General features: G+C 45.5%; 1 protein-coding gene across 4 annotated transcripts in view; it reads left to right on the plus strand.

Moving 5' to 3' along the window:
• The first annotated feature begins 192 nt into the window (after positions 1-192).
• The window catches only part of PITRM1 (pitrilysin metallopeptidase 1), a 31,838-nt gene continuing 14,226 nt past the window's right edge, over positions 193-17,804 (plus strand). For 3 of the 4 annotated variants that reach the window (XR_004480395.2, XM_033418032.2, XM_033418033.2), the window contains exons 1-14: positions 193-296; positions 2,499-2,604; positions 4,605-4,711; positions 4,864-5,015; positions 5,565-5,679; positions 5,758-5,854; positions 6,514-6,674; positions 8,932-9,058; positions 9,311-9,399; positions 10,089-10,217; positions 10,804-10,917; positions 11,066-11,162; positions 11,677-11,811; positions 13,013-13,151. Coding sequence is in view for 3 of the 4 variants with exons in the window: in XM_033418032.2 (XP_033273923.1) it covers positions 244-296; positions 2,499-2,604; positions 4,605-4,711; positions 4,864-5,015; positions 5,565-5,679; positions 5,758-5,854; positions 6,514-6,674; positions 8,932-9,058; positions 9,311-9,399; positions 10,089-10,217; positions 10,804-10,917; positions 11,066-11,162; positions 11,677-11,811; positions 13,013-13,151 (1,621 nt within the window). In the remaining variant the exon portion in view is untranslated. Of the gene's footprint in view, positions 297-2,498; positions 2,605-4,604; positions 4,712-4,863; positions 5,016-5,564; positions 5,680-5,757; positions 5,855-6,513; positions 6,675-8,931; positions 9,059-9,310; positions 9,400-10,088; positions 10,218-10,803; positions 10,918-11,065; positions 11,163-11,676; positions 11,812-13,012; positions 13,152-17,804 lie in introns of those variants that run through there. The other variant, XM_033418034.2, reaches the window with a different exon arrangement.

Raw genomic sequence — 17,804 nt, forward strand, 5'->3', positions numbered from 1 at the left:
CCCTGCACACGCCCGCCCCTCCCTACGCCTGCCCGTGGCTCTCAGCCCCGCCTCTCCGTCGCCTCGCCCTCCCCGCCCTCGAGTCCCGCCCCGCCGTAGCGGGGCCCGCCCCCTTCCTCGCCAGCCTATTGAAGGAGCCGTCGCCTTGCGCACTGACCAATACGGTGGCGGCCGGCTCGTCCCGCCCCGCGCCGTGCGTCGGGTTAAGTGGGGTCACGGCCGGAGGTGCGCCGGTCACAAGCCATGTGGCGCAGCGGGTGCGGAGCCGGGGTTTTGCTGCGGAGGCTGAACGGCCGGTGAGAGGCGGCGGGGGGGAGGAGAGGGGGAAGTTTATGGGGAGCGAGGAAGCGGAAGGGAAAGTGAAGCGGGTAGGGAAGGTGGGCGGCGAGGGCGCCGGGAGCCCGGCGGGCGGGCGGGTGCTGGAGGCCTCGGGGTCTCTCTCTGGTCCGGGGTGCCTCACCTCACCTCCTTTTTCTGGGGCTCCCGGGGTCCCTCCGCCTCGGGGCTCCTCTGCTGTGGCCTCCTGCACCCCCGGCCCCCTCGTCTGGTGGCTCGTGCACCCCGGGGCCCCTCGCCCGGGACCTCTCGCTCCGAGAGCCCGTCGGGATGGCAGAGCATCCCCTCCAGTGGCCTCCCCCAGAGGAAGGGAGTTTCTGTCCAGTTACCAGGGTTGGGGTGCTGCAGCCAGGAAAGACTGGGGTACAGCCGTGGAGGACCCGGCCTGACCCCTCTCACTCCGGGCCTCCCAGAGCGGTGGCCCTGCGTGCAGGCTGTCGGGGCTTTTGAGGTGAAGACTGTCGTTGGTGTGGATTTTAATGCGAGAATAAAAGTAGGCGGCAGTTACGGGTCTCATTAGGCGTTAGCTCCATTCCCCTGTGTGTAGTTGTGGGCAGGGAGGCCTCAGGCTCCGCACCTGCGCTTACTTACCTGCGGCCTTGATGAGAGTGGCGCCTCCGGGAGTGGAGGAGCATTGTGTTTAATGAGAAGGTTTATGGAAAAAGAGTGTGTTTAGCTGCAAACCATGAATAAGTATCATGTCTTTTGACTTTGTAAAATAGGACAATATTTTACTTTTTAAACAAAGATGAATTGTTTAGTTTCATGCTAATTCACAGAATCTTGTTGAGTTTGTAAAATATTGCAACATTTTACGTTTTAAAGAAAGATGAGTTGTTAAGTGTCACGCTAATTCACAGAATCTTGTTGAGTTTGTGGTGGAGTTTAGTTGCTGTTAGCCCAGGGGAGGGAGCAGGGGGGTGTCTGTTGTTGGGCTGCCCTTATTGGTGTTTTGGGTTAAAATCCTCTATCTCATAATTCTAAGAGTGGCTAAATCGGGGAGGGAAATGTTGGTTGTTTATAGAACATCCCCGTACTATTGCCTGATATTGAATGAGTCAGTGTATTGTGTGCTTATCTTATATAAAAGAAATATTTTTGGGATACACCGTTAATGTAGAAAACACCATAAAACGTATAATGCAGGTGAGACAAAAATTATTTAAAAATAAGCTGTGTCACCATTACCCAGTTTAAGATTGCTCCTTACCCGTCATACATCATAATTCTCCTCCCTCTTAAATGAAATTGCCCTTCTGGTTTACAGAAATAACCTCCTTATTTTTCTTTGTGTTTTTACCATCCATCAATACTCCCACGCTATAGCGTTACCTGATTGAACAGTACCTATTTAGACTAATATTGTGTCTGTCCTTTGTAATTTTTTTTGGTTTAGCATCATGTGCCCACATCTTTAATACATGTAGTTGTAGTCCATTAATTCTTAGGACTAAGTTTATCAACTAAATAGTCCACAATTTATGTGTTCTCTGTTGCTGGACATCTGGGCCGCTGGGGTTTGGGGCTCTTGGGAATGGTGTGTGTGTGTGTGTGTGTGTGTGTGTGTGTGTGTGTGTGTGTGTGTGTGTGTGTGTGTGTGTGTGTGTGCGCGTGTGCGCGTGTGCGCGCGCGCGCACGGGCGCGCGCGCCAGGGCATGAGCGCAGGTCTCCAGGGCACATACATCCAGGGGAATGAACTGCTAATCTGAATAAGGCCAGTGCTCTTGCGCAGTCTCCATTCAGTGTGCACACCCAGTGGCTGTGTGTGACTCCCTGGTAATAACTAGACTTCGTGGTTTTCACCCATTTGGTAGGTACGTAATGGGACTTTATTGTAGACTCAGTTTATTGGCATACTGTGATTTTGACATGAGTTGTTTTTTACACAAGGGAAGTGGGTGTCGTAATTGTATTATAGTTATTTATGGACATGTACAAATAAAAGGTTTTCAGCATTTATTTATTAGTTGACGTTGCATGAGTTGAGATAAAACTGAAAGAACTTTAATGGAAATTTCCTGGAATGTGTTTGTTTAGAAGATGCAGGTTTTCATTTTTCTTTGAATTCTTTATCCCATGACAACGTTTTCATTATGTTGCTGAATTATGTTAGCCAATCTCCCTGCAAATCATGTAACTTTGATTATTTTCCTTAAACATAGCACCGCCAGCCTCGGAGCATGGAGGTGGGCGAGCACCATGGCCTGTGAGAGGGCGCTGCTGCGGTACCGGGTCGGAGGGAAGATCCATGGCTTCACTGTCAGCCAGGTAGGTCCTGTGTGCTCTTCCTGTGTCAGGTCCCAGAGCAGAGACCGCAGGGGTTTTCATCTTTGTCCCCAGGCCCTGGCTTCCTCCTGTTTCACAGCAGGTGCTCAGAGGAGCGTAGTTTTGCAAATGAAGGGATTTTCTGACTCTTAAATGAGTACAAATCCCTAACGCCTTCTCTGAATCCCTAGACGTCTAACATCTTTTCAGAGCTCAGAAAGTAAATGAACTCATTTTTGTTTCTGCATCAGTCGTGACCGGTAATGAAGACTGAAGGCCCCACATCTATTCAGGTCAAGTTTCACCATCGGCTGAGTTTGCTCCAAACTTGGGCAAAATCTTTCTGGTTTTGAGCCACTTGGGTTTCAGGATTATAGAAAAGAGATTGTGGGCCTATAGGTACTTAAGTTTATGTAAAAATGGATTTTATTTTGTTATTGCTTTGTTTGGCTTAAACTTTCACATTGTTTTTTTCTTTAATGCTATAATTGAAAACAATGCACGTCATATAATTGACTGGTTGCTGGTGTCACACTGTGCTTGACACTCTAATGAAAACAAAAGCAAGCAGCTCACAGTCAGAAGGACACGTGTGCAGCTTCAGGACAAGGAACAGCTTGCTGAGGTGCAGAGAGCAAGAGGAAGACGCAGGAGAGGGGGCTGCTGGGCGCTGGGTGGGGACGGGTTTGTAGAGCATGAGAGGAGAGCCACCATCTGTCTCCAGGAAGTGGGAGCGGGCCCAGCGCAGGGGCAGGGAGTGTTCAAGGCAGGGTCCAGGAGCTTTGAGCCACTTAGAGGGGTTCATGGCTGTGGGAGAGAGCCCCTAAAGACTCCCGTTTAGGGGCCTTTTGTGAGGCCCCTAAAGACTTCTCAGGGGACTTGGGATTTCTAATACAGTTGTGGTTAATAATGCCTTGTTCAGAGGCTGATTCTTTTCCTTTATGTTTCAAGTTTTGTAGAAACTTACTTATGATAAGCTATCAGAAACTTAGTTTATGATAAGCTGTCATGCTTTTTAGAAACAGTTACTGTGAAAGCTGTTTATGAGGCAGACTGGTTTTAAATTCATTGATCGCATCTTACAAAGTATAGTTGTGAACTCTGAGGTGTAAATGATTTTGAGACAAGTGATTTCATAGGTATAGCTTACGTGGGCATCAGTAGAGCACTTGAAGCACATAGCTTTTGTGGCAGGGCCCCCAGAGCAGGCTCAGGACACCCGAGTTCTAATCTCTGCCCTGCCAGTAAGTTGTCAGCGAAGACAAGTCACTCTCACGACTGTGTGGTGGTTACGATGATGCGGTGCTGCGGTTGAAGGAGAGGGGCCTTGACACATTTGCTTTAGTACCAAGGACAGTGGAAGTTACGGAAGCACGCCCGCACACACAACCTCCACCAGGGGTGAGAACGGGTTTGCCTCTGTGGGGAGTGATCTGTACCCTCATGGACCCTCCCACTAGGAACAAGTAACTGGTGATAGCCCCAGCTCACCCAGGAACTCAAACCAGTAGAAGCAAAGTTTAGTCCCAAGAGCATCCTTCAGCTGCCCCAGGCTCAGGTCCATCCCCGCGTTTACCTCCTGGCAGGGCTGTTCTGAGCATCCCTGGAGATGAAGTGTGCAAGAGACACCACAGACATTACAGGCGAAAGCCTGATCTCCTTCGGGGCAGCCTGGTGTGACGGAAGGGGTCTCAATCCAGGCTCTGTGGTCTTAGCAAACTGTCTCATCACCCTGATGGGGTGGGAATGCTTGCTTCCCAGCGTTACCTGTGGCGCAGTCAGGAAATCCCTAGCCAACAGTGAGCATTGAGGAGAGAAGGTGTGCCTTGTACTCAGCCCCGGGTCCTGTCTTCCTGGTCTGTGGGCTCTGGACGTGGTGGTTCCTGCCAGTACTGCCTTAGCCTCAGGCAGGTGAGCTGGTCCTGCAGCCCTGGATGCACTGTCACCGTCCTGGATGCCTTCCCAGCCGAGTTGAGTTCTTCCTGTTTTCCTTGTTGGTTCAGGTAACATCTGTTCCTGAGCTGTCCCTGACCGCCGTGAAACTCAGCCATGACAGCACGGGAGCACAGCACTTGCACCTGGCCAGAGAGGACAGAAATAACCTGTTCAGGTGTGTGCTGCGTCCTGAGGTCACGATCTGGATGCTCTGCTTGGAGCATCTCCTGCACCTTCAGCAGTTTAACAGGGAGAGTAGAGGAGTTTCCCTCCTCCGCTCCCCACGGCCAGGCGGTGGCTGACCAGGTGTGGACCCTGTCCCCGCAGTGTGCAGTTCCGCACCACCCCCATGGACAGCAGCGGTGCCCCGCACGTCCTGGAGCACACGGTCCTGTGCGGCTCTCAGAGGTACCCCTGCCGGGACCCCTTCTTCAAGATGCTGAACAGGTCGCTGTCTACGTTCATGAACGCCTTCACGGGTGAGACGCGGTCTCGGGACACAGCCCTGCCTTCCCGCAGTTTCTGAGATGGCGGGAGGGGGTGGGGTGTTGGCACTCAGGAGACTGGGGTAGATTTCCCATTCCCTGTCTGGAGGACGTTAGAAGCTTAATCATTTGGGAAAGCCAAATTGTGGTTGATTATAAAACCTGGAGTTTTAGGAAAAATGTGTCTGAGTTTTGTCTGGAAAAGGTGACAGCCATTTTCTTTGGGAAGTAATGTTATAAAGCTCGGCCTCTGGAGCTTAGGTTAGCGGTGATGGTGCTGGAGTCTGGGTGGTGACTGCAGGAAGCCGGGCAGTGACGGACTGGCGACGGGGGCGGCTGGGCACACACAGTGGGCGCTCCGTGGGCCAGGCCGTCCTCTGGGCCCGCGGTGACCCCGGCGCCAGACCTGCCGCCCAGAGTGGGCGCTGCTGCCTCTGTGCCCCTGCCAGGTCAGGCCTGCCGTGAGGCTGAGACGGGGCTGAGGTGGAGGAGTCCTGCGGGAACTACTGCTGTATTTAAAATCGCCCTCTTCATTGTGTCCAGCTAGTGATTACACCCTGTACCCATTTTCCACACAAAACCCCAAGGACTTCCGGAACCTCCTATCCGTGTATTTGGACGCAGCCTTCTTTCCCTGCTTACGGGAACTGGATTTCTGGTATGTTGTGATTGGTTAATTGATCTTTACCTTAGTGATAGAGTCACCGTCCCCATGTAATTGTTTGCTACTCTTTAGGCAGGAAGGATGGCGACTAGAACATGAGGATCCCAATGACCCCCAGACGCCGTTGGTCTTTAAAGGAGTCGTCTTTAACGAAATGAAGGGAGCGTTTGTGAGTGTTTTCCTTTTTCATGTTGGGCTAAATTATCTTACTGTATAAAGTGTTGAAGTACAAATAGGCTCGGTAGCTAGTTGGCGTCATGCCATGTCACAGTTTTCTCACTATGAGACCTGGAATTAGCGGGCACAGTGCTGTGAGCAGGGACCGCAGGACGGTGAGCTGGACAGCAGTTCCCAGCTGTGGTGTGGGAGCCACTGTGACCTGTGACCTGCAGGGCGTCAGCCAGGTGAAGACCGCGTTTCTGACGATCCCGAGACCGTGTCTTTTCCACTCTCTCTTGCCCGAGTGTATGGTGGAGTTTACAGATCTAATTACATATCAAGTTATTGGTAAAGACCACTGCATAAAGGGAATGTCTCAGTAAGGCGGGTCGCGGGGTTTTTTGGCTCCCGGTGCGTGTAAAAGTTATGTGTACACTTTACTGTAGGGCTTAAAAGTGTGCGGTAGCACCACGCCTGAAAAAACCATACATAGCTTAATTAACATCACTTCATGGCTGAAAGATGCATCGGTGGGCGTCCTCATGTACCACGAGAACAGTTGTCCTTGCGGGATGTTGGTGGGTGTGCTCCCAGGACGTGGCTCATTTGTTGAATTACACGAACAGTGCCTGCGTTGGTTTTCACGTACACGTGTACTTTTACTTGAAGACAGATAACGAGAGGATGTTCTCACAGCACGTTCAGAGCCACCTGCTTCCCGACCACACATACTCAGTGGTCTCTGGAGGGGACCCCTTGTGCATCCCGGACCTCACGTGGGAGCAGCTCAGACAGTTCCACGCCACACACTACCACCCCAGCAACGCCAGGTGACTGCCTTGTGAAGCTCGGTGCCAGGTGTTTGCTTTCCTTGCACTGTCATGCTTTTCTCCAGTTCGGCTTGGAAAGGTTTGCTTAATAATGTGTGCGTTTAGACACTCCTTCGGGTCTGCAGCGGTAACTCTCACACGCCCAGCAAGGTGAGGGCCTGGCCTGCCCGCCTGCCTCCTCTGCAGCTCAGCTTTGTGCTGAGGGGGTGACAGGGGAGGCTGGCAGGTCCTCCTTGCAGGCTGACATGGGCCCTGGAGAGGTGCCCCCAAAGTGGCAGCTGCATCAGTAAACCTCAGAGATTTACTTCCTATTAGATTGCTTGTGTAAGATACTGTTAATAATAAAACGCTAATAGCCGTGTTTGCAAATACATTAAGCGTTCATTTAAAGTCATACTTGCAAGATTATTTTAAGTGCAAAATTTTAAAATTTAAATTATGAAAAGTCTAAAGCATCCAGGAGAGTGTAAAGAGTAGAACAACGAACTCTGTACACTTAGCACGTAGCTTCATCCTTTGGACGTGTACATAGGTATACGTAGATACATGCAGATATGTTCGAGGATGTTCTTTTACATAAGATAATAGCATTTTCACGTTTAACAAAATAAAAAATAATTGATTAAAACTGATTAAAACCACCTATACCTCAGCCCAAATTGATTTTCCAGTTGTCCCTGAAATGTTTGATCAGATGAGGCCCACAAACTGCCTTTCCCTGCCGTGTCTCCTAAGCACCCTTTCTAGTGGGACAATGCCCCCTCCTCATTCTCATGGACCAGTTGAAGACGTTAGGCCAGGCCCCCTCTTGACTTTCTCGCCTTCTGGGGTGTCTCGCCGCTTCTCTGGTATTGGCGGACGTGCTTCTCCATTTCCTGAGAGCTGGACGTGGGTCCATAGACTGCCTGCACCCTCGTAGGTGATGCCTGCATGCCTGCGGCACCCAGCGGGGATGCCAGGGCTGGTGGGATGGTGATGGCGACCTCGCTCCACTGAAAGCCCGCTCCCCCTGCGGACCCAGGCCGTCTGCTGGGGTGGCGTGCTGGCCCCAAGAATATTCACACTCCTCACGGCCTGGGAGTGGCTCTCATGTTCAGTGATAATTGTTGCCTGGAGCAGTTCCTGTGATAGGATTTGCAAATTTTCTAAAGAATTCTGTAATTTCTTCTATATTTATTGGCTGGGTTTCTGTAAAGAAGAATTTACTCTGAAGTACTGTTCTCCGGGGAAAGGCGGTGGGTGGGCTGTGGGAGTGAGGTTTCCCTTGGCTGTCCAGTTTTGGGGGCTGGCACTCCTCCAGTGACGACAGAAAGGACTTTTTTTTAGTTTTGTTTGAATTATTTCATTTTTTAAAATATTATTACAACCTCATGGAAACGTTTTCATATATGTGTATATTTAAGGTGTGATCAAGTGAAATTAAAATAAATTTTTTTAATGCTCAAATTTGCCCCACTGTGGCCTAAGGAAGTTCCTTGACAGTCATCCTGTCTTTCTGAAGATCTTTAGTCTTCAGTAACTTCACTGGTTTCTGCCCCAGCCCCAAATCCAGGCTCATCCTGCCCCCAGTCCATAGCTGGCCTTTTTTCGGGGAGTTCTGGAGCTAAATGCAGACGGGCATATAGAGACTGTGTTTAGATGGCACCGGGGGTGCTTGTTGCCCTGGATTATCACATTCTATATTCCGAGTGGGAGATGTGACGGGATCTTTAGGATGCTACTTCCCTAGCCCTTAAGCGTAGCTCACACAGCATTCTGTTACAAAGATGAAGTCTGTCATTGTCTTCTTTATCCCCGATGAATAATATGTTGTCTTAAAAACATGTGTGACCTGAAACTTGTAGCCTAAATTTGAAGTTTGTGAATTAAATTTTGTTTGGTAGTCTTAGGTGGATTATTGTGTTACTGTAGCTAAGGTCTTAAGTATGTTAATGTGCAACTTATTTGGTTTTTGAAACACCTTTAATAGTAGATTCAAAATGAAGAGCAATTTTTGCCAGAGTACATTTAATTAATACCTTTTGTACAGTTCGTGTTTTGTTTGAACCATATCTTGTAAAAAGAGCAAAAGCCTCTTCAGTGTTTGTGGTTAAATTAAGTGAAAAAAGGTGTTCCTGTGTGAAGTTCACTTCAGCCTGGAAACTGGCTTGTTATCGGCTGTCATGTCCTGCACACCCTCCAGTTCATACAAAGCCGTCTGTGTTGATTTCTAATCTTTTAACCTAAAATAAACTAAGGTATTCTCTCAAAATTTCAGGTTCTTCACTTATGGTGATTTTCCGCTAGAACAGCATCTGAAACAAATTCATGAAGAAGCACTGAGTAAATTTCAGAGAATCAAGCCACATACCACAGTGCCAGCCCAGAAGCCTTGGGATAAGCCTGTAAGTGCCGGGTCCAGAGTCATAAGTGTCACCAGGCCTGTGAGATACATGCTACGGAGGCACGGGCATATGTTAATAGGGTTTTCAGATGCCGTGGACTGTGCCGTGTACGTAACAGCTTCTCAAGCCTGAAGAGCAGTTATTTGTTTGGGAGGAAAGTTAATCTAGTGAAAAGTATCCTGTGGACCGTTTTATACATCAGGTAACCTGTGCTTGGTTGAACCCCTTCACACACGCTCTGTCCTCTTCCAGAGGGAGTTCCAGATCACGTGTGCCCCAGACTCGCTGGCCGCGGGCTCCTCAGAGCAGACGACCATCAGTGTCAGCTTCCTCCTGCCAGAGTGAGTGTGCTCACTCTGCTGACCCAGTGGGGACGGGGTAGCTGGGAGGTCGGGGGCGGGGGACGCTCCACTTGGGCGTAAGTGAGTGGACAGTAAGAATTCAGGAGTCCAGCAGTGTTAGCTGTGGGGTGTTTTTAACAACGTCTGGGATGGTTTGGGTTTAGTGTTGGGGGTCGGGGATGCCTCTGTGTGTGAGAAGAGCACTGTGAACTGTGGCCTTGAAAGAACATTTGTTCACACGAGACTAATCCCAGAGGCCTGGGCCCGCAGGGTGTGTGGGCAGGAAGGGGTCCTGTCTGTGTCTGCCCTCTGCAGCTGCACAGCCTGACCGAATGGCCCCGTTTCCTGTGTGTCTCTCATCTGCATGTGGGCGGTGCGGTTATACTGAAACAGTGCATGTCAGAGTGCTGGGCGCCCTGTTGTATGATAGCATGCGATGTGCAGCTCTGTTAGCCTCAGGGTTTGGGAGCCCCAGAATCCCAGCATATGAGAGCTTTGAATATCAAAAAATACTCTCTTTACCCATGTAACTGTTAAAATAGAAGTTGAAATGCAAGAATTTCTAGTAGAATTTCAGTTTTTGGGGGAAATAAGTGTCAATTTATTAGTGATTTTAATAATTTTGAAAACATTTATAAGGGCCAACCGTTTCCCTTTTTTTCTCCCCCCTCCCGTGTTTATAAATGAAGCATCACTGACACATTTGAAGCCTTCACGTTGAGCCTTCTGTCTTCACTCTTGATCAGTGGCCCCAACTCGCCCTTCTACAAAGCCCTCATTGAATCTGGACTCGGCACAGACTTTTCCCCTGACGTTGGGTACGTTTTATTATCAGATCAGATCATTAGTCCACGATAGGGGCAATTTTGACATCTCACAATGTCTGGACACATTTTAGGTTGTCACAACTGGCAGCTCATGGGCGGGGGTCAGGGGTGTAGATGCTCCACATTCCATAGTCACAGGACGGCCCTCTTCCCGCCCCAGCTATGGTTCCAGGACAAGCTGTTTGTGTCCCCTGCAGGGGACATTTGGCAAAAAAACCCAAACAAAACCCAACAAGGTAGCTCTTCCAAGATCTCAGAATGGCATACTGCTGCCTGTTTTAAAAATCAGGCCATTAAATATTCTTTGAAATCTTAAGATTTTGTTAAAACTCTCTAGATTTATTCTGCTTTAAATCTAAAATTTAAATTGTGATTTTTAGAAATGTTAAAAGGACATGAATGTAAATGTGACTAGTTGTATCTGAGCAGCAAATACCCGAGGATGCTGCTTTACTGGCTTTCTCATGGGGGAGTCCTTGCCTATGTCCTGTAGAGGATTTGATCTCAGTAAAGCATCTTATAAATGAGTGATGGAGGCTGTACAGATTCTAACGCATTACCTGCTTTTGTATCCCAGGTACAATGGCTGCACACGGGAGGCCTACTTCAGCGTGGGCCTGCAGGGTATTGCAGAGAAGGACATTCAGACAGTCCAGGACCTCGTGGATAGGACACTGGATGACATCATTGAGTACGTGAGGTGTCTGTGGGGCTGGGCTGGAGTGCCCCCTCCTGAGTGTAGGGGGCACTTTACGTCACAGAACACATACTCCTTCATGGGAGCTGCCTTGTTCAGAAACATGGATTTCTTAACATCTGAGTTCTTGGTGTTTCTATAGGAAAGGATTTGAAGATGATCGAATCGAAGCCTTACTTCATAAAATTGAGATACAGATGAAGCACCAGTCTGTCAGCTTTGGACTCGCCCTGACGTCTGTGTGTATTGCTCAAACGCCTCATTTCTCTTTTTTTGTTACCTTTATAATTAGTGGTTCTCGAAAATACAGATTGTTATTCACAGCACCTTTCATTTGAACCTTGAAAGTTAACGGTGTTTCAGATCGGATATAAAATTACTGTTAATTTTAGTAATACGTTGCTTGTCTTTTTACTAGCTTAATTCATTAGCTTTCCGATGTCTTATTTTTTAATAGATTTATGCAGAGTGCTTTAAACGGATAGGGATTTATGATAACTATTAGTAATTATATTTTCCAAAAAGTAATTTTTGAACCTGTGCTTTTTAATTTGTTAGGAAAAAAAACTCACATAAAATGAGTTTAGTTTTCCTTCTTCTAGCCAAAGAATGACTTAATTTTTGTCATGAACAGTCATCTGTGATATTTTTAAATATAGAAACTGAGTCTTAATGAAAAGGCAGGCTTGGATGTTGGCTGAACCGACGCAGAGTTCACAGGTAACGTGCCACATGTTGTGACCCCCGTTGCAGTACGTAGCTTCCTGCTGGAATCACGACGGGGACCCCGTGGAGCTCCTCAAGCTCGGGAGTCAGGTGGCCCAGTTCCGGAAGTGCCTGGAGGAAAATCCAAAATTTTTGCAAGAAAAAGTAAAACAGTATTTTAAGGTAAGAAACTTGGAGGATTTATATCTGTAGTTTTGAAGTGGAATTTTATAACAATGAAGGGAACATTAGGAATATAATCTACATTGTGTAAGTCCATTTCTGCTAATAGGTGACATAATTTCTTACTTACTAATTAAAATTGTAAATGGTCATATTAGCTTTAAAAATTCAATTTTCCAGATTCTTAGGCAGGTTGGTTTTTATATGAATATGTGCATGTGTTTTTTTACATGTGAATTGTGTAGGTATGTGTATAACAAAACATCTGCCTGTGTTTTTGTCGTGTTTTGGTAATAGGATATATAGAATACGAGAAGAGTCGCCTAAATGTGTAAATGTTCTGGTTGTTTTTACCAAGGCGTCTTCTGGTGCTCGCTTGTTTGTCTCCACAGATTTGTGGGCTTTTGTGCTTGGTGTGTGTTCCTTGGTGGATGGTCATTAATAGGACAGAATGTCATCTACCACCCTTTCCCCGGGGGTCGGGGGGTGGGGGAACGACACCGTCCTGCCATGAGTGGGAGCCACGTTCCTGTGCACCAGCATTTGGGACCATTCAGCCAGCAGTCTCTCTTGAGTTACGAGTTATTTTGCATGAGGTGCTTGTCGTGCTGTACTTCTCCCACTCTGTGTAGTGTCACAGGTGAACCTTTTGCGTGCGTGTGTTTCTAGTGGCTGCGTAAATCGGGCACATTAAGTCACCTAACATTTTCACGTTAGGGCAACATCTGTTTTGTCCTCATAATTTATAAAAATACTGAGTGCAGAATTTAGTCCCAGCCTTTGAGAAGTTAACAGTATAATGAAGACTAGGTAAAAATTAAATAACTTTATTGTACGTTATTTTCAATTTAGACTAAAGCCAAAGGTTTATAATATTAAAAAGTGCAAGCGGTTTCTTTGTACAACCAACGTGTAAAGGGAATGTTGAATGTCAACGCGTTTGTGGTTAAGACGTAGTAACCACCGTGGTCATGTCACAGCACCGGCCTGTGTGGAGTACGTGGTCCCCGCAGAGCACATGGACCTCGAGGATTGCGTGTGGACCTCAAGGATTGAGTGTGGCGCACAGGCTTTCTGCACACAGCCCTTCGGGGCGAGTTCTGTCGTCGTGACTGTGTGAAACGGGAAAATGGAACTGCTCGAGGCTGGCTCGGTGCTGGACATGATAAAATCTTTTTTTAATTTGGCTTTTTTGTTGCAGAATAATCAGCATAAGTTGACTTTATCAATGAAACCAGACGACAAGTATTCCGAGAAACAAATGCAGCTGGAAGCAGAAAAACTGAAGCAAAAGGTCAACTCTCTTTCCCCGGAAGACAAGCAGCAGATCTATGAAAAAGGTCAGGCCTGGTAATTCCCTCGCCTTCGCCCAACCCCACTGTGCTGTTTAGGGATAAGTGTCGTTTCAGCCAACAATCCTCTGTTGGGTGCCTATGGAGTTCTCTGTTTGGTGCAGTGGGTTCAACCCCAGTAGGATTGACCCTGTTTTTAGAAAATCCACCCTGTGATTCAGCAGGAAAGGCAGGCATACTGGAAAAGAGGTGGCTTTATAAGGTTTATTCATTCACAGATTTTACAAATGCCTTTTCTATACCAGCGGCTGTAATAGGTCACTAAATGTGTGTTGTGTTGCAGTACATAGTTAACTGCAAACGGGCCCTGTGGACAGTGTGAGCTGTGGGTTCAGGAGAGGCAGGTCTCGGGGGCGACACAGGCCTTGAGCTCCTCATGGAACCCCCCCACCCCGGTCCCTGTGGTGCAGGCGCTATGAGCACAGAAACGGGTCTGTGGTATATCCCAGTGCTAACCTGCACTGCCTGTAAAGCCCGGTGGTCCTACTCCTGAGCGTTTACCCAAGAGAAGTGAAAGCATCGGTCCACACAGAACTTGAGCTAGCCTCATTTCCACCCACGTGGTGTCCACACAGGGAAATACTGTGAAATATCCACACAGTGAAATGCTGCTCAGCCATAAAGGGGACCAAAATACTGATACACTCAAGATCCGTGAGTTGCAAAGCATTGTGCTAAGTGAAGTTAGGGGCACAAAGGAACACCTGTGGAACAGGTTCATTTACCTGAAGCCCTAGAAATGGCGATGCTCTAGTGCCAGAGGCTGGTGAGTCCAGGAGCACAGCAGGGATCATCTGCAGGGAACCTTCTGGGGATGGCGGCACCTTCCGTATCGTGATACCTTTGTCAGAATCCATTGGGTTGTATCTTTAAAGTTGTGAATTTTATCATATGAGACTTTATATTAATGAAGTCTATTAATATATATATGCATACACACAGTGCACACAAATACATATACACCCCTCAACCCCCCCTGCTGAAAAAAAAAAAGTTGGCTGGGATTACATGAATTTATCAGGCTTGTCAGGAGGTGGATTTGACTTTAAGTGAAAAGTAATTCCATTTGATCATGCTAAGTTGGAGGTGATATAATTTTGTAAAGACAATGTCAACTTATAACCTATTTATAATCTCTGAATTCTTTAGACATACAAAGAGTTAGTTACTTTAAGCTCTTGCATAAATTTTTTTTTAATTGAAGTATAGTTGATTTACAATGTTGTGTTAGTTTCTGGTGTACAGCAAAGTGATTCAGATACAGCTATAGATTCTTTTTCAGACTTTTTTCCATTATAGTTTATTATAAAATATTATGTTTTTATACAGCAGGTTCTTACTAGTTATCCATTTTATACATATTAGTGTACATATGTCAATCCCAATCTCCCAGTTCGTCACGTCACTCCACACCCCCCTGCCACATTCGCACCTTGGTGTCCATACGTTTGTTCTCCACATCTGTGTCTCTATTTCTTCCCTGCAAACTGGTTCATCTGTACCATTTTTCTAGGCTCCACATATATGCGTTAATATACAATATTTGTTTTTCTCTTTCTGACTGACTTCACTCTGTATGACAGTCTCTAGATCCCTCCACGTCTCTACAGATTTCGTTCCTTTTCATGGCTGAGTAATACTCCATTGTATATGTGCACCACATCTTCTTTATCCATTTGTCTGTCGACGGGCATTTAGGTTGCTTCCTTGACCTGGCTATTGTAAATAGTGCTGCAATGACCATTGGGGTGCATGTATCTTTTTGAATTATGGTTTTCTCTAGGTATATGCCTAGTAGTGGGATTGCTGGGTCATATGGTAATTCTATTTTTAGTTTTTTAAGGAACCTCCATACTGTTCTCCATTGTGGCTGTATCAATTTACATTTCCAGCAACAGTGCAAGAGGGTTTGCTTTTCTCCACACCCTCTCCAGCATTTGTTGTTCGTAGATTTTCTGATGATGCCCATTCTAACTGGTGTGAGGTGATAATGTCACTGTAGTTTTGATTTGCATTTCTCTAATAATTAGTGATGTTGAGCAGCTTTTCATGTGCTTCATGGCCATCTGTATGTCTTCTTTGGAGAAATGTCTATGTAGGTCTTCTGCCCATTTTTGGATTGGGTTGTTTGTTTCTTTAATATTGAGTTGCATGAGCTATTTATATATTTTGGAGATTAATCCTTTGTCCGTTGATTCGTTTGCAAATATTTTCTCCCATTCTGAGGGTTTTCTTTTCATCTTGTTTGCAGTTTCCTTTGCTTTCCAAAAGCTTTTAAGTTTCATTAGGTCTCCTTTCTTTTTGTTTTTATTTCCTTTACTCTAGGAGGTGGATCAAAAAAGATCTTGCTGTGATTTATGTCAAAGAGTGTTCTTCCTATGTTTTCCTCTAAGAGTTTTAAGTGTCCAGTCTTACATTTAGGTCTCTAATCCATTTTGAGTTTATTTTTGTGTATGGTGTTAGAGAGTGTTCTAATTTCATTCTTTTACATGTAGCTCTCCAGTTTTCCCAGCACCACTTATTGAAGAGACTGTCTTTTCTCCATTGTATATCCTTGCCTCCTTTGTCATAGAATAGTTGACCATAGGTGCATGGGTTTGCCTCTGGGCTTTCTATTCTGTTTCATTGATCTGTATTTCTGTTTTTGTGCCAGTACCATATTGTCTTGATTACTGTAGCTTCTTAGTATAGTCTGAAGTCAGGGAGTCTGATTCCTCCAGCTCCGTTTTTTTCCCTCAAGACTGCTTTGGCTATTCACGGTCTTTTGTATCTCCGTACAAATTTTAAGATTTTTTATTCTAGTTCTGTAAAAAAAAAAAAAGCCATTGGTAGTTTGATAGGGATTGCATTGAATCTGTAGATTGCTTTGGGTAGTATAGTCATTTTCACAATATTGATTCTTCCATTCCAAGAACATGGTATATCCCTCCATCCCTCCATGGTATATCCCTCCACTAAACTAAAGTTTTGTGTCATTTTTAATTTCTTTCATCAGTGTCTTACAGTTTTCTGCATACAGGTCTTTTGTCTTCCTAGGTAGGTTTATTCCTGGGTATTTTATTCTTTTTGTTGCAATGGTAAATGGGAGTGTTTCCTTAATTTCTCTTTGCCATTTTTCATCTTTAGTGTATACAAATGCAAGAGATTTCTGTGCATTAATTTTGTATCCTGCAACTTTACCAGATTCATTGATTAGCTCTAGTAGTTTTCTGGTGGCATCTTTAGGATTCTCTATGTAGAGTATCATGTCATCTACAAACAGTGACAGTTTTACTTCTTCTTTTCCAATTTGTATTCCTTTTATTTCTTTTTCTTCTCTGACTGCCATGGCTAGGACTCCCAAAACTATGTTGAATAATAGTGGCGAGAGTGGACATCCTTCCTTGTCTTGTTCCTGATCTTAGAGGAGATGCTGTCAGGTTTTCACCATTGAGAATGATGTTTGCTGTAGGTTTGTCACATATGGCCTTAATTATGTTGAGGTAGGTTCCCTCTATGCCCACTTTCTGGAGAGTTTTTTATCATAAATGGGTGTTGAATTTTGTCAGAAACTTTTTCTGCATCTATTGAGATGATCATATGGTTTTTATTCTTCAATTTGTTAATATGGTGTATCACATTGATTGATTTGCATGTATTGAGGAATCCTTGCGTCCCTGGGATAAATCCCACTTGGTCATGGTGTATGATCCTTTTAATGTGTTGTTGGATTCTGTTTCCTAGTATTTTGTGAGGAATTTTGCATCTATATTCATCAGTGATACTAGTCTGTAATTCTATTTTTTTGTAGTATCTTTGCCCGGTTTTGCTATCAGGGTGGTGGTGGCCTCATAGAATTAGTTTGGGAGTGTTCCTTCCTCTGCAGTGTATTGGAAGAGTTTGAGAAGGATGGGTGTTAGCTCTTCTCTAAATGTTTGGTAGAATTCACCTGTGAAGTTATCTGGTCCTGGACTTCTGTTTGTTGGAAGATTTTTAATCACAGTTTCAATTTCATTACATGTGATTGGTCTGTTGATACTTTCTTTTTCTTCCTGCTTCAGTCTTGGAAGGTTATACCTTTCTAAGAATTTGTCTGTTTCTTCTAGGCTGTCCATTTTATTGGCATAGAGTTGCTTGTAGTAGTCTCTTAGGATGCTTTGTATTTTTGCGGTGTCTGTTGTGACTTCTCCTTTTCATTTCTAATTTTATTGATTTGAGTCCTCTCCCTCTTTTTCTTGATGAGTCTAGCTAATGGTTTGTCAATTTTGTTTATCTTCTCAAAGAACAGCTTTTAGTTTTATTGATCTTTGCTATTGTTTTTGCTGTTTCCTTTAGGTGTAACGTTAGATGGTGTTTTTGAAATTTTTCTTGTTTCTTGAGGTAAGCTTGTATTGCTATAAACTTCCTTCTTAGAACTGCTTTTGCTGCATCTCATAGGTTTTGGATCATTGTGTTTTCGTCGTAATTTCTCTCTAGGCATTTTTTGATTTCCTCTTTGATTTCTTCAGTGATCTCTTGGTTATTTAGTAACATATTGTTTAACCTCCATGTGTTTGTGTTTTTTATGGTTTTGTTCCCTGAAATTGATCTCTAACCTCATAGCGTTGTGGTCAGAAAAGATGCTTGATACGATTTCAATTTTCTTAAATTTACTGAGGCTTG

This window comes from Orcinus orca, chromosome 2 (assembly GCF_937001465.1).
Source record: "Orcinus orca chromosome 2, mOrcOrc1.1, whole genome shotgun sequence".
Lineage (NCBI taxonomy): Eukaryota > Metazoa > Chordata > Mammalia > Artiodactyla > Delphinidae > Orcinus > Orcinus orca.